A 17120-nucleotide genomic window follows, 5' to 3' on the forward strand; every position below is an offset into this window, starting at 1 on the left:
TTTTAGGACTTAACTTTGTTTGGACTTTTTCTTCTCACAATTTAATTTTTTTTATATAAAACTAAAACTCAGTTTCCTTTGCCATTCATCAAATTATATCTCAGGGCTTAAAATTTGTTCCAAATTTTTGCTGGATATGAACTTTTTTTTTTATTACTTTCTCCAGTTTAAAAAAAATCTATATATTACGTACTTCACTATCAGTCTATTAAAGTTAGGATTGTGAGATATAAGTATTATGTACATCTATATATATATATATATATATATATATATATATATAAAGATATATGTATGCATTCATATGTATATATATATATATATATATATATATATATATATATATATATATATATATATTATATATATACCTTTATATATATAGATATATATACATATATATACACTGCATATATTACATGTATATACATATATATACTATATATACATACATGTTTATAGTATATGAGATGAGAGTTTATGTCTATGCTGCCAATATGACTAAAAGGAGTGAAAAATATTATAACCTTCAACCACGACAATAATAATAAAAGCTATTTTCTGATTCTCCCACAGGAGGAAGCTGAGATGCCCCCTATAGACCCAGAGCAAATGGCCAGTAAGTCATTCCTGTTCTTTGACGCCAAAATGGAAAATCCTTAATTAGTATTACCTTTCCTTCATGGAACCTTGACCTCTCCAGAGACTGTCTACAAAACGTCTCGCCTTCAAATTATCCACACATATGACAGGACTGGAATGGAATATATAAAGTTTAGACCAAAGGGGAAGCGCTGAGACCTATGATGTCATTCAGTGTTGAATCGGAAATTGAGGGAACGTAGGTTTGACAAAGTTCGATTCCCGCCTCGGCCAACGCGGAATCAGAGGAATTTATTTCTGGTGATGGAAATTGATTGGTCGATATAATTATGGTTCGGATCCCACAATATGCTGTAGGTCCCGTTGCTAGGTAACCAATTGGTTCCTAGCCACGTCAAAATATCTCATCCTTCGGGCCAGCCCTAGGAGAGCTGTTAATCAGCTCAGTGGTCTGGGAAAACTAAAATATACTTACTTACGTAGGTTTGAAATGTGTAACTGGAAAATTACCGCGAAGCAGCTGCACCATGAAACAATTGTTAGGAGAAGGTGGATAGCATAATGGAAAAAAGTTAATATGGAATGACAGGGGTTGCACTGACGGTACTAACCCCCTACGCGATAGGGTCACTGATTTTATTATGATCATGTTATTATCATTCAGTTAATTTTAACTTCCTGTACGAATGTTACCTTTGTCTTCGAGTAAGTCACTTAACATTATTATTATATTAATATCTTGGTAAAGGGCTATTTTAACATTATTTGCCTGAAAGAGGGTCTTTTACCAAAATTATTATTATTATTTTTTTTTTTTTTTTTTTTTTTTTTTTGTTTTTGCTCTATCACAGTCCTCCAATTCGACTGGGTGGTATTTATAGTGTGGGGTTCCGGGTTGCATCCTGCCTCCTTAGGAGTCCATCACTTTTCTTACTATGTGTGCCGTTTCTAGGATCACACTCTTCTGCATGAGGCCCGGAGCTACTTCAGCCTCTAGTTTTTCTAGATTCCTTTTCAGGGATCTTGGATCGTGCCTAGTGCTCCTATGATTATGGGTACGATTTCCACTGGCATATCCCATATCCTTCTTATTTCTATTTTCAGATCTTGATACTTATCCATTTTTTCCCTCTCTTTCTCTTCAACTCTGGTGTCCCATGGTATTGCGACATCAATGAGTGATACTTTCTTCTTGACTTTGTCAATCAACGTCACGTCTGGTCTGTTTGCACGTATCACCCTATCCGTTCTGATACCATAGTCCCAGAGGATCTTTGCCTGATCGTTTTCTATCACTCCCTCAGGTTGGTGCTCGTACCACTTATTACTGCAAGGTAGCTGATGTTTCTTGCACAGGCTCCAGTGGAGGGCTTTTGCCACTGAATCATGCCTCTTTTTGTACTGGTTCTGTGCAAGTGCCGGGCATTCACTTGCTATGTGGTTTATGGTTTCATTTTTCGTATTGCACCTCCTACATATGGGAGAGATGTTATTTCCGTCTATCATACTTTGAACATATCTGGTTCTTAGGGCCTGATCTTGTGCCGCTTTGTTATCATTCCTTCAGTTTCCTTCTTTAGCTCTCCCCTCTGTAGCCATTGCCAATTGTCATCGCTGGCTAGTTCTTTAGTCTGTCTCATGTATTGTCCGTGCATTGGTTTGTTGTGCCAGTCCTCTGTTCTTTCTGTCTTTCTCCTGTCTCTGTATATTTCTGGGTCTTCGTCTACTTTTATTAGTCCTTCTTCCCCTGCACTCTTTAGCCACTCGTCTTCACTGGTTTTCAGATATTGCCCCAGTGCTCTGTTTTCGATGTTGACGCAGGTCCTCTATAACTTAGTAGTCCTCTCCCTCCTTCCTTTCGTGTTATGTATAGTCTGTCCGTATTTGCTCTTGGGTGTAGTGCTTTGTGTATTGTCATTTGTTTCTGGTTTTTCTGATCTATGCTGCGGAGTTCTGCCTTCGTCCATTCCACTATTCCTGCGCTGTATCTGATTACTGGCACTGCCCATGTGTTTATGGCTTTTATCATATTTCCGGCGTTGAGTTTTGACTTGAGTATCGCCTTGAGTCTCTGCATATATTCTTTCCTGATCGTGTCCTTCATCTCTTGGTGTTTTATATCTCCTCCTTCCATTATTCCCAGGTATTTGTATCCTGTCTCATCTATGTGTTTGATGTTGCTCCCATCTGGTAGCTTTATCCCTTCAGTTCTCGTTACTTTGCCTTTTTGTATGTTGACTAAGGCGCATTTTTCTATTCCAAACTCCATCCTGATGTCCCCAGATACAATCCTTACAGTCTGGATTAAGGTATCTATTTCCTTGATGCTCTTACCATACAGCTTGATGTCGTCCATGAACATCAGATGGTTGATTTGTTGCCTCTTTTCTTGAGTTGGTACCCGGCATCCATCTTCTGTAGTACTTTTGTCATGGGAATCATGGCTACTACGAAGAGTAGTGGGGACAGTGAGTCGCCCTGGAAGATCCCTCTCCGATATTAACCTCTGCTAGTCTTTTTCCAGAGCTTGTAAGTATTGTATTCCAGTTGCGCATTGTATTTTTGAGGAAGCTGATGGTATTATTATTATTATTATTATTATTATTATTATTATTATTATTATTATTATTATTATTATTATTATTATTATTATTATTATTATTATTATTAAAATCTTGGTAAAGGACCCTCTTTAACAGTATTTGCGAAAAAGGTCTTTATCAAAGATTATTTATTATTATTATTATTATTATTATTATTATTATTATTATTATTATTTGCAGTTCTGAAGAGGGCCTTCGACAGCTTCGACTCGAAGAAAAAAGGGAGCCATTTCGACCGACATCGTAGGAACCATCCTGAAGATGATGGGGCAATCCTACAACAGACAAATCCTAAACCAGATTATAGAGGAAGTGGATGTAGATGGTTCGTACAAAGTCGTCTCTGTCTGTACTAAATATTAGCTTCTTCCGAGATGTGAGATGTTATATAAATTCATATAGGAATTGGATATAAAAAATTGAATGTTTGCTTAAAACAATTATCATTATTATTATCTTTATTATTATTATTATTATTATTATTATTATTATTATTATTATTATATTATTATTATTAGTTATTGTAAAGAAGACGAACTCTATTCATATGGAACAACCCCATCAAAGGAGCCACAGACTTAAAATTCAAGCTTACAAATCATATTATTATTATTATTATTATTATTATTATTATTATTATTATTATTATTCAGAAGATGGTGACTTGAAATTCAAGCCTCCAAAGATTAGTAGTAGTAGTAGTAGTAGTAGTAGTAGTAGTAGTAACCTATTCATATGGAACAAGCCCACCACAGGACCCACTGACTTTAAAATTCCAAATTCGAAAAGAATATTTAGGTGTTCATTAGAAAAAGGAAACACGAGATACCACTTATTCAAAAATAAAAAAAAAATTTAATCAATAAACATATTATAAAAAGATATACCCCTTTATCGAACCCATTTCATAACATGGCTTCGACAAAAGGAATTCAGTGGGATATAACGACTTTTATTAAGTGTGTAGAAAACTTTGGTCACATTTAAAAATCCAGTGGTTTAATACATTTTTATCTATCCATTAATTATCCATTTGTTTTTTTATTTCTAATTAGCGAGATCTCTTCTCTCTGTATTTCCTTTTACTTTCTATTACCTCCTAGTGAGCACTATAATAATAATAATAATAATAATAATAATAATAATAATAATAATAATAATAATAATAATAATAATAATATAATATTTGGAAGCTTGAATTTAAAGTCAGTGGCCCCTTTGGTGGGATTGTTCTACATGAATAGGATTCATCTCCTGAGTAATAATAATAATAATAATAATAATAATATAATAATAATAATAATAATAATAATAATAATAATAATAATAATAGTAATAATAGAGAAATAAATCCACAGTTATGTAAATGTACATATATTTAAATTTAAAACTTTAAGGATAGCTTTCTGGAATCTATTCGGTTCCCGAAAGTTATCCTTAAAGTTTTAAATTTAAATGTATGTACATTTACATAACTGGATTTGTTTCTCTATTTGAAGACTCGTTCTACTATGAGGATTTCTTAATAATAATGATACTAATAATAATAATCACAGGATTCAACATGCATAAATATCTAGACATACACTACAGAGAAATTAAAAGAAATAAAATTATTTAAGCATATTTTTAAAAATACATAATTAACTATAACAATTTCCGCAGGGTCGGGGGAATTAGAATTCAACGAATTCTGTCTGCTGGCGGCAAAATTCATGAATGAGGAAGACGAAGAGGAACTCAAGAAAGAGTTGTACGAGGCTTTCAGATTATACGATAAGGAAGGTAGGTGGAACAACCGTTTCTCGATCATTTTATTTGGTTGATTTACACTATCATCTTAAAGCCTAAATCTAACATGATTTTCTCAGCGCTGCAACATAGCTTAGGTTAAGTTAGGCTGGGTTAGGCTAGGTTAGGTTAAGTTGGGTTAGGCTAGGTTGGGTTACGTTGGTTTATGTGAGGCTAAGGTTAGGTTGGATTAGGTTCGGTAGGGTTAAGTTGAAGTAGGTTAGGTTAAGGTTAGGTTCGGTTAGGTTAGGTTAGGTTAGATTAAGGTTACGTTAGGTTGGGTTGGGTTAGGTTAGGTTATGTCAGGTTGGAACAGGTTAGGTTAGGCTATGTCAGGTTGGGTTTGGTTAGGTTAGGTTAGATTACGGTTAGACTAGGTTAGGTTAGGTTAGGTTAGGTTAGGTTATGGTTGGGTTGGGTTGGGTTAGGTTAGGTTAGGTTAGGTTAGGTTGGGTTAGGTTGGATTAGTTTAGTTTAAGGTTAGGTTATGTTATATATATATATGTAGCTACCCATGGAATAGAACAGCACAGAATATCAAATTTAGGCCAAGCGCTGGGACCTATGATCAGGTCATTCAGCAATGAAAGGTAAATTGAGAGTAAAAAAAAGTTTGAAAGGCGTAACAGGAGGAAAACATTTTGCATCTGCGCTAGGAAACAATTGTTAGGAGAGTGTTCTGGAAAGTAAGATGAAAGAGACTATGGACGGAGGTATAGTCAAAGGAATGACAGGGGTTGCAGCTAAGGGCCTTCGAAGGGACTCTGCAGAGAACCTTAAGTAACGCCTACATTGCACCATGTGAGGTGCACTGACATCAAGCTTGGTTTTCGCTTCAAAGGCAGGATCTAAACCCAGTATCATCGATATTCTATGACAAAATTCACAGAGTATGAACCTCACACAGTGTATTTCTTTCTCAAAATGCTCTCCTCAGCTTTTACTATTATTTTCTGATTTTGTTTCGCTCATCTAATCCTGCAAACTTACTTTCCCTCCACATCTATCTTTTGTCCAACGTGCTGAGGTTTTCTGAACTAGAGACCTCGTTATAAACCACAGAGAGTAACTGCATTTTAACAACAGCGAAGTGAAGCAGAGAGGCCCTAATCTTGTTATTAGTGAGAATAAACATATCAAGTGCCTAACTCACGTTTCCTGATCGTCAAGTTAAAGAATGTGACATCCTTAGTCTGTTCTTTGCCTAAAACCATTCGAATCTAATCTACGAAAACTGTTCCCCTTGAGGGACCTCTGATCACAGCCTCATTACAGTGGCTTTTGTAGTCGTTTCTCCCGAAAAGCTTCTTCACAAAGTGGCAGCTTTGCTTAACCCTTGCCAAAAGTCGGTTTTTATTTTTTGAGACAGATGCTCCCAATTGTTAATACGAATTATCTTCCTCTAGTTTTAAAATTTACAAAAACTTGAATGATTCCCAGCTTCTCCTTTTGCCACAACTCACAATTCATTTGCATCTGTTAGAAAATGCTGTGCTTTCACACTCCAATGAAGCTTTCTCATACGAAGAAGTAGTATCCGATATCCTGATTTCTTCAGATACCAAAAAGAACAAAAAGCTTATCAAGTACTAATAATATTTGGTAAAAATCTCAATTACGAGGGCACAAGTAATGTTCTTTAGGGTCCACAAAAATATACTGATGGCAGCAGTAGTAAAATTTTATAAAACTATATAAAAGCTTTCGAACCCTACTCGACTGGAGATGAACACACAGGGTAGAGTTCGCAAGCTTGTATATAGTTTTATGAAATTTTACTACTGCTGCTACCATCAGTATATTATTGTGGACCTTAAAGAACTTTTATAATGTTGTCATCCATTTCCCCAAAAGCAACTTCCACACTTTTTCCATCTTGGTAGATGTCTGTGAAGAGGCTACACTTACTGGCTCCCAATTTTCATCCAACTTCTTTACCAGCAATTCAGTGGTTTTGAGCTCCCTACGCAACCCTCCCCCAACCCCCCATCTCTATGCCATCCTGACATTGACTAGAAGGACTGTAAGGATCTTTCATCTCTAAAGAGTCGGTAAGGCTACTGAACTAAGTCCCATTCCTGGACCGTTCCTAAAGGAGTTTGCGGAAATTTCCAGGCCTGCAAAATGCTGCACAACATCTCAATAACCTTGACAGCTCAACTTTCCGGGTACTACGTTCATCTTCATCCCCCCCAACCCCCTTAACCACCCCCCAAACAAAATCAAATGAGTCAAAAATATCTTATTAGAAAGACCTCGAAACTTCCAAGTTTAAATTGACTTGATTGTCTGTCTTTACTCCGACAATCTTTAACTGACAGGGAATTAACAGGCCAGTCTTACGTCTCAATAGGAATCTTTATCTGACTGGGAATCTCCTTTAACAGGTCAGCCTTCCCTCTCAATAGGAATCTTTATCTGACTGGGAATCTCCTTTAACAGGTCAGCCTTCTCTCTCAATAGGAATCTTTAATTGTCAATCTTCCTTCTCAATATTAATCCTTAACTGACTGAGATTCTCCACTAACAGGTCAATCTTCCCTCTCAACGAGAATCTTTAACTGACTGAGAATTTCCTCTAACAGGTCAGGGCTTCATTCCAACTGGAGTTTTAAGAGAGATTTTGCACGAATTGGACGACAAACTAACTGACGAAGAGCTGGACGGAATCATAGACGAGATTGATCAGGACGGCTCCGGAACTGTGGACTTCGATGGTACGTACTCACTCGTGGCTTTCAAAATGCCAAAATGTTTTAGAAGCTTCTTCAAAATACCAAAATGTTTTAGAAGCTTCTTCAAAATACCAAAATGTTTTAGAAGCTTCTTCAAAATACCAAAATGTTTTAGAAGCTTCTTCAAAATACCAAAATGTTTTAGAAAATTCTTCAAAATACCAAAATGTTTAAGAAACTTCTTCAAAATACCAAAATGTTTCAGAAAATTCTTCAAACTACCAAAATGTTTTAGAAACTTCTTCAAAATACCAAAATGTTTTAGAAAATTCTTCAAAATACCAAAATGTTTTAGAAACTTCTTCAAAATACCAAAATCTTTTAGAAACTTCTTCTAAATACCAAAATGTTTTAGAAACTTCATTAGTTCAAGCGAAGATGATATGCATTACTACCCCATGGACTTTAATAATTCGCTTATATTTTTTTCCATTTAGTTATTAAATATTCAATCTTCTGTTTCGTCTAATAACTGATCTCTCTTTGTATTTCCCGTTATCTTCTGTTACATCCTTGGGTTTCAAGTCAGTATCCCATGTGGGTTTTTTTTCATATGAATAGGGTTCATCTTCTTAATAATAATAATATAATAATATAATAATAATAATAATAATAATAATAATAAAATAATAATAATAATAATAATAAGTATAAATAATAATAATAATATATGAAGGTAGGAGACCCTCTCTCAAACATGAATTGATTTTATATGTGGTCTTTTCAATTCCATCTTTATTCTTCTCTTCGCAATCATGGGGCTTGATATTTTGCTAATAAGCTGGGACCGAGTGTTCATACTCTGGTTAAGGAAATAGTCTTCTAAAAATAACTAAAAGTGGCGTTTTTTAAGTGTTTGCAAATATCAGCCCTGATGAGAGGAGAATAATAAGAAGAATTGAAAAGACCATATATAAAATCAGTTCCACTGATGCTGCCATACCTTGTAACAAAACAGTAATGATAATAAGAATAGTAAGTCTGTGCAGGTATATTTAGAAAAGATCCCTTGCATATGATGGCCACAAATTCTCAAGCAACCATAGTCCAAAGTTTTCCATCTATTTCTCCTAACTTCAATTTAGTCATTGTCTCATATGAATTGAAAGTAATCAAGGAAAATTCTTGTACGGGACAGCTACTGCATACGACAATGGAAAATATTCTAAAATACAGATACTAATATGTATGCAACCAAGACTTAGTATCCTTGTGTAGCCCGGACTCGAATAACAAAAGTAAAGAAAGGAGGGGAAGGAAAAAAAAGCGGGCATACGAGTCATAATTCACGATAATAAAAGAGCCAAACGCGTCTGAAGGTAACAATACCGTACCCTGGAGAACGCCAGCAGGCTGCCAGGGCACGATAATCACATCATCCACCCAGTGAGAATAGTTAGCGTGCAGGAGGATAATCTTTACACGCATCATAATTATACATCATTATCGTTATTATGAATGAGTTTCATGGTGCATCACTGTCAATGCTCGTTTTCCTTTTGCAGAATTCATGGATATGATGACGGGCTAAGAAGAAGAAGACGAAAGAAAAGAAAGAAGAAGAACAAGGAGGTTGAAGGCTGCAATAAACGTCTGTTATGCAACTCGAGAGACAAGACTGACCACAAGACATGTTGTTCTCTAAACACACAAGTGTCTCTCTCTCTCTCTCTCTCTCTCTCTCTCTCTCTTTATACATACATACATACATATATATATATATATATATATATATATATTATATATATAGATATTATATATAATCTTCATAACACGAAAATGAGATTTGTCAATATAGTCCACAAGAGAGTCTTTTATTCTTTTTTCTCCTGTGGACTATATTGATGTATATATATAATATATATATATATATATATAGTATATATATATATATATATATATATATATATATATATCTATATTATACTATATATAATTGCCTATCAAGATTATGTATCGTTTTCAAATCAAAAAGGCTCTTTTCTTCTCAATTTTAGGCTCCTCTTGGTAAGCCTCAGTATAAAAAACAGAAACAGGTTCCAATGTGAATTAAGCCACGTCTTGAATATTCAAAAATGGAAATTCATTCATTCATTGCAAAGAGGCAAAGTCTAGGAGATAGGAAAGCGATCGACCATTTTTTCAGCTCTATACAAGACTTCTAGTATTCTCTCTTAGCCATCCAGATAAGGCCCACCCACAGATACACACACACACGACAACAAACTTCCAAGACGCATTGCAACCTTCGTCTTCTCTCACTTTTCAAGCATCAATATAGAAGGAGTCCGCGAGACATTCTGTGATTTTAATATTTTATAATTTTTGATACACACCTAACTTTAAGTTGCGTTGGCTCGTACGTATGATTTTATTTTGCTAAGCGCCGTAGTCGAGTAATCATTAATATTTAATAGGAATGTGAAAAAAAACAACTGACGGTAAGTGTGCACATAGGCCTATTGTCTCTCTGTCCTTTCTCTCCTACAAGTCCGCGCGGTGTTGCCACATCTCTTATCCCCTCCCCCTTCCCCCCTTCTGTGTACGCCTCTTAGAAATAGGCTTAAGTTTTGCCCCTTTTCCGGAAAATGAAGTGTCACAATCTTGTAATAAAAATACGAAAATATAATTACTCTTATTTTCGTTGTCCTTCTTAGTTTAGGAGAAACTGGATGAAGTATGGAATGAATCTTACAAATAGTTGACTTTGCTGAAGATATAATAGGAATATTTGTGTATTTGAAGGCTCGTAGTTGTATTCAAATATGCATGCATACATGTATACAAATATATATGCAGACACAAACACATACACACACATATACATATATATATATGCTTTATATATATATATATATATATATATATATATATATATATACCATAACATACATATGCAGACCCTTAAAAATTATCATCAAATCAACTAGACATTTCCTTTTCATTCAAACCGTCTCGAAGCATTTATTTCCTTGGTGTTAATTCTCTTAACAATTCTCGGGAAAAAGGGTTTAAATTATAAATATTCTAAATATATCAAGTCCCTTTTCGTTATTTTCATTGAAAGCATATTACATTGGCTAAAAAAAAAAAAAAAAAAAAAAAAAAAAAAAAAAAAAACAAAAAAAAAAAAAAAAAAAAAAAAAAAAAAAAAAAAAAAAAAACTATAAATACAACTGCAGTTCGCCAGAAAGGAACACTCAGAGAAAATAGGTATGTAAAAACTCTACGGACATTGCCACCCACGTTTCACTACTTAAACCTCCGGCCGTAGTATATTTTGATACGTTAGTAGTATGTTTTTAAACTTACCATCGAAACAAATGAAAGAGGTATCAATTACTTCGAAACACAAATGAAATGGGCATTCCTGACCTTGAAACACAAATAAAACATAATCAATTACCTCGAAACCCATGTGAACCAGGAATCATTTACCTCGAAACACAAATGAAATAGGCATCAATTACTTCGAAACACAAATGAACCAGGAATCATTTACCTCGAAACACAAATAAAATGGGTATCCCTTACCTAGAAACACAAATGAAAAAGGCATCAATTACATTGAAACACAAATAAAACAGGCATCAATGACCTCGAAACAGAAATGAATCAGGCATCCCTTACCTCGAGACACGAATGAAACGGACTTCACTTACCTGGAAATACAAATCTAAGGAAGCCATAAGGTCGCAGTTTTCGGGAAAGCACTTGTTCTCTCTCATGTAGTAGCCCAGGGAGTAATTCCTGTCTGCGTTCTCCTTCTCCGACAAGAAGGTGCCGTTGCTGAAGCCCACGTATTCGCCTCCCGCCAGGCGCTGTCGGAGGAGGAGGAGGTGGAGGAAGGGTTTTAGTTAGGCTCTAAAAATAATCGTTTGTGGTCAGGCTGGAAAGAAAGTTCTTCCAAGTTACGCTGTATCATGCGTAGCGTTTGGTTAGGCTGTTAATGCGAAATCGTTTTTGTTTAGACGAGAAATAAGAATTATGCTTGTTAGGCTGGAAATTAAGAGCCATCTTTAGTAAGGCTGGAAGGAAAAAGTTCTTTTGAAGTTATGATGTATTATGCTTAGTGTTTGGTTAGGCTGTAATTCAAAATCGTGTTTGGTCAGACAAGAAGTGAGAGTGGTGATTTTTGAGGCTGGTTAGGCGTTAGGTTTAGTATGTATGTGTATATATGTATATATATATATATATATATATATATATATATATATATCTATATAATATATGTATAGATATAGATATATATATCTATATATATATAGAATATCGATATATATTATATCATATATATATATATGATATCTATATATATATCTATATATTATATATAGATCTATAATAATCTATAATAGATATATCTATATATATATATATATATATTATCTATATATAGTCATATATATATATATATATATATATATATATATATACACACACACAAGTGTCTATGTGCTTCTGGTCAACAGGCCTTCTCCATAATCAGGGGAGGGTACAAGCAAAAAAAAAAATAATAAAACTGTCGCTGACGTGTCCATACCTAGTAAGTAACCACCTGCACTGGTTCGCCACTGTATTCAAACATATCTATACCCAGAGAACACACAAAATGTTATGCAATCATTATTGACTGACTAGTAATGAAAATATACTGACCATTATATGAATAAGTGCAAAAATGTGCACAGCTCTTCAGGAATAAACTTGAATACAAACGCAGCAAAGGTGAAAGTTCCCAGCACGAGAGAATAACTGAGAATGAAGATCAGCATTCAAGAAAATATGACAAGATGGGAAGTTCTTTCACCTGTCTGTCGAATATGCAAAGCCTCTGCTGATACTTGCAACAAGCCTTGTCTGTTTACTGCAAGTAAGCATACGTCGCAACGTTTTGGAATAAGCATCAGAGAGAGAGAGAGAGAGAGAGAGAGAGAGAGAGGAGAGAGAGAGAGAGAGAGAGAGAGAGAGAGAGTCCCACCTTGAAATACTGCTGGACGAAGTCGAATTTCTCCGAGGACGACATCTCGGATTTAACGAGCGACTGAAGCAAACCATTGACGAGAATGGATCCCGCGTTGACCAAAGGATTGTGTGGTTTATCTGGAAAGGAAGGACAGACGTGTTACTGTGGTTGTGGGGTTTATCTGGAAGGATTGTGGGGTTTACCTGGAAGAAAAATGGTGATGAATTATTGGGGGATGTGTGGTTTTTCTGGATGGATTGTGTGGTTTATCTGGGGGGAAAATGAAGATGAATTACTGGGATTATGTGGTTTATCTGGAAGGAAAGGAAAGATGAACTACTGGGACTGTGCGGTTTATCTGGAAGAAAAATGAAGATGAATGACTGGGGTTTGTGCGGTTCATCTAGAAGGAAAATAAAGACGAATTATTGCCATGATCTGCCTCCCAGTCAAATAAATTTCCTGGAATTAAATCATAGACGGAACGAGGTGATTCATCGGTTCCAGCGAATAATGGAGGTTTGTTAAAATCAGAAAAAGGGAATGACAGAAAGTTGGACATCTTGGCATTCAGATGCTGAGATCTTAAAAGCAATGAAGTAGAATGTACGTTTCGCTTGCAAGCGGCTGCAAGCGGCTGCAATGACCTCGCTGAGAAAATATGACAAAGAACATTAATGAGGAAATATGACTTACTCTTACCAACCGAGACAAACATTATTAAAGTGCAATTTTGTGATTTGAACCCCAAAAGTACAAGAGAAGATGCAATGCACTATTACCCTTGTTTCACTAATTTACTTATATTGTTATCTATTTTTATTAGTCTATCTTTGCTTTTCTTTCCTAAAAACTGATCTCTTCTTTCTGTATTTAATGTTACCTTCTGTTATTTCTTTCAAATGGACGCCACATTCTTTGCAAACTTGAATTTCAGTCCCAAGGCCCCTGTGGTGGGCTTGTTCCATATGAATAGGGATTTGTCTTCGGAATAATAATAACAATAATAATATGATAATGATAATAATAATAATGCGATACTTCGATAGGCATAAAATAAAAATCACCTGTTGACAGCCATGAAGCTGTAGCAAACTAAACCACAAGAAGACCAAGAGAAAAAAGGTTAATGCAACACAAGACTTGTGTACATGCAGGCGTCTTACGAGGCTCTTAAAACTCATGAAAGCAAATTAGCGTCAGCCTAAGATGGTCATTTTTGTGGATTTACCTGCGCTTATTGAAGAGAAGATGACAATATTGGGGAACTAAACAAAAGTGCCAGATAACACTGCTTAATTTCAAACTTCACTGGTGAAAATAAACTGTCGAGAGAGATTTGAAATAGCTTGAGGGAAATACCTTGGTAGATTGGAGAGAAGATCATGAGATTTGTAATTATAATCATAAGACAAAGAGCACAAAACCTAGATAAATGACGACGAGAGACAAGACTATAAAATATACAGATATTTTTGAAAGATTCAAAGTTTTTCACTTCAGACCAAGATGAATTAAGATGCTTGAAATGATCTGCCATTCTGATTAATCAGGAATCACCTCAGACAATGAGAGACAAGACTATGGAGATTTATATAAAGGCTAAAGGCTCTTTTCTTCTTCTTCTTCTTTTTTGTCAAATCCAAAGCCTTTTCTCTTCGATACTGACCATTGTAATCCAGGACGATAGCGTTGAACATCCTACCGCTGGGTTCAGTACCGACATACTTGTGGACCATCTCATTACCGAGCTCGTTCAGGGCAATCCCGTAGGTGATTGGTTTACTGAAAATTAAGAGATTGGTCTTAGTTATCGCAAGATACACTTGTACTTTTCGGAACAGTGAACTCACCTAACAAAGGAAGACAGTGAACTCATTTAACTGCGGAAGACAGTGAACTCACCTTCCTTAGGAAGACAGTGAACTCACTTAACTAAGGAAAACGTGGACTCACCTAACTAAGGAAGACAGTGAGGTCACCTAACTAGGGAAACAGTGAACTCACCTAACTACAAAAGACAGTGAACCCACTTGACTATAAAAGACAGTGAACTCGCCTACCTAACGAAGACAATGAACTCACTTAATTATAAAAGAGTGAACTCATTTAACTAAGGAAGACAAAAGAGTGAACTCATTAAACTAAGGAAGACAGTGAACTCACCTAACTAGGGAAGACAATGAACCCACTCAATTATAAAAGAGCGAACTCATTTAACTAAGGAAGACAGTGAACTCACCTACAGGACTGCATGGTGAAATTGACGTCGGTGTCCCCGATGGAATACCTCTGCCCGTCCACTGAGCAAACGGATACGCCACAGTGGTCAGGGCTGAACCTCGTCAGTTGGGGAATGTAGGAAGCGACCTGCCGGCAAGAAGGTCATACAGTCGAGAGAATGACAGAAATATAACTACAAATGTAGATTTACAATGAGAGAGTCTTTTAGTGTAAGCATGTTTACCTCCATGATACAAGGCAAAGAATTCACTTAAGTCTGCATGTCTACTATAGTAGATTCACATCAACCGTGCATCTGATGTCTAGGCCGGTCCCTTTCGACGCTCCTGATTGGCTGCTGATAAGCCAGTTACAGGGCTGGAAACTCCCAGTCTCTCTCGAGAGTTCATACAGGCAAGATGTATGTTCCACCTCTCCTGAAAGAAGTATACTTCAGGAGAGGTGGAACATAGATCCTACCCATGTGAACTCTCTCGAGAGACTGAGAGTTTCTAGCCCTGTGAGCGGCTTGTCAACAGCCAATCAGGAGCGTCGTAAGGGACTTTCCAAGACATCAAATACACGTTTGATGAGAATCTACTATAGTAAACAATTACAGAAATATAAATACAATTATAGATTTAAAATGAGATATAGACACGTGTAGAAATCTATGCCTCCCAGATAAAAGGCATGAGTTTGCGTTTAACTGTAATTATATCAGAATCCTAGGGCCACAGATTTGACCCCGGTGAGGCGGGATAGATAAGCTTTTATAAAAGCAAAGCGGCAAATCCCCCCCCCCCCCCACCCCCCCCCCCACCCCCCACCCCCCCCCCCCCCCCCCCCCCCTCCCCCCCCCCCCCCCCCCCCCCCCCACCCCCCCCCCCCCACCACCCCCCCCCCCCCCCCCCCCCCCCCCCCCAACATAATCTTAATCTACCTGGCTACCAAACTCCCCCTCAATCCCACTTTCCTCTTTACACTACAGAATACAGCAGGACAATTGACCCATACCTACACACACAATAAAAAAAACACAAACACATGTACTTACCCAACTCCAGATACTCCGGGCTATAGGCTGTACTGTCCGCTGGATAGGCCATAGGCTAGCCGAGACACAACCACCACCGATAACCAAACACAAAATGACCAACCTTTTCAGCTTCACCACAACTAGGCAGACACACGCACAACAACTTTACAACACCAAAATCAATCAAACACCACATCAACTGGCCATCAACGGACAAGACTGCTGCCAAAACCAACTCTATGCCTTCACCGAACGCCTTACAGATTTCGACTCTCGTAACAAACTCCCACTGATATACTACACAACAGAGCGCCACAACAGACACCCGCTTCCGACCGCCATTTAACCACTCCCATTTATTCTTCCATCAATCTCTCTCTCTCTCTCGCAACCTTTGGAGACGTTGTCAGATATAAACTACTATCATTACTCCTCCATACCGGATGCATACAGCCTATGGAAATATATGCCTAAATTTCGTATGAATGTATGCCTGGCATACTATCATTATGTATGTATGTTTACAAGGAAAGGAGTTCATAGTTTGGTAAGTTTTTTTTTATATTTTCCAGAAATTGAAGGAATACACCGTCATGTCTGTTCTCACTGTCATGTCTGTTCTCTCTGTCCTGTCTGTTCTCACTATCATGTCTGTTCTCACTGTCATGTCTACTCTACTGTAATGACTCATCTCTCTGGCATGTCTACTTTCACTGTCATGTATACTTTCAGTCATGTCTATTCTTAATGTCATGTCTACTCTTACTGTAACTTCTCTTCTCACTGTCATGTATACTTTCAGTCATGTCTCTTCTCACTGTCATGTCTACCCTCGTTCCATTCACTATATGACGTAGTATTAAAAAATTTCTGCAACCTATTTACTTAAATGTTTCTCTGCGTATGAAAATAATTAAGAATGGTCCCGTTGGAAATAAACCCCCTTAAAGTCATTATATAAAAAAAGTCTGCTTCACGTAGCAAACACTTAAAAAAGCCATCATTGAAAAAACCACTCAATATCAACTTCATAGATGCAAAATATATGAAAACACAAGCCATTTCAGAAACGGAGGAATAGAATGCATTCTGGAAGCACTTCCATACTCGAAATCAACCAGGAGTGCCGAAGTCTTCAAGCAGCACACTGGAACACTGGA

The 17120-nt window shown here is 36.5% G+C and overlaps 2 protein-coding genes across 2 annotated transcripts in view; one reads left to right on the forward strand and one right to left on the reverse strand.

Annotated features, from left to right (window-relative positions):
* The window catches only part of LOC135200430 (troponin C, isoallergen Bla g 6.0201-like), a 41748-nt gene extending 32312 nt beyond the window's left edge, over positions 1-9436 (forward strand). Inside the window, 6 exon segments of the mRNA XM_064229066.1 lie at positions 577-619; positions 3387-3421; positions 3423-3531; positions 4872-4991; positions 7583-7714; positions 9238-9436. Of these exon segments, the coding sequence (XP_064085136.1) occupies positions 577-619; positions 3387-3421; positions 3423-3531; positions 4872-4991; positions 7583-7714; positions 9238-9263 (465 nt within the window). The 3' untranslated portion in view covers positions 9264-9436.
* The window catches only part of LOC135200429 (glutaminase liver isoform, mitochondrial-like), a gene marked incomplete in the record, with an annotated part of 185304 nt that overhangs the window by 63446 nt on the left and 104738 nt on the right, over positions 1-17120 (reverse strand). Inside the window, 4 exon segments of the mRNA XM_064229065.1 lie at positions 11395-11553; positions 12714-12835; positions 14368-14483; positions 14941-15068. Of these exon segments, the coding sequence (XP_064085135.1) occupies positions 11395-11553; positions 12714-12835; positions 14368-14483; positions 14941-15068 (525 nt within the window).

This window comes from Macrobrachium nipponense, chromosome 26, assembly GCF_015104395.2.
Source record: "Macrobrachium nipponense isolate FS-2020 chromosome 26, ASM1510439v2, whole genome shotgun sequence".
NCBI lineage: Eukaryota > Metazoa > Arthropoda > Malacostraca > Decapoda > Palaemonidae > Macrobrachium > Macrobrachium nipponense.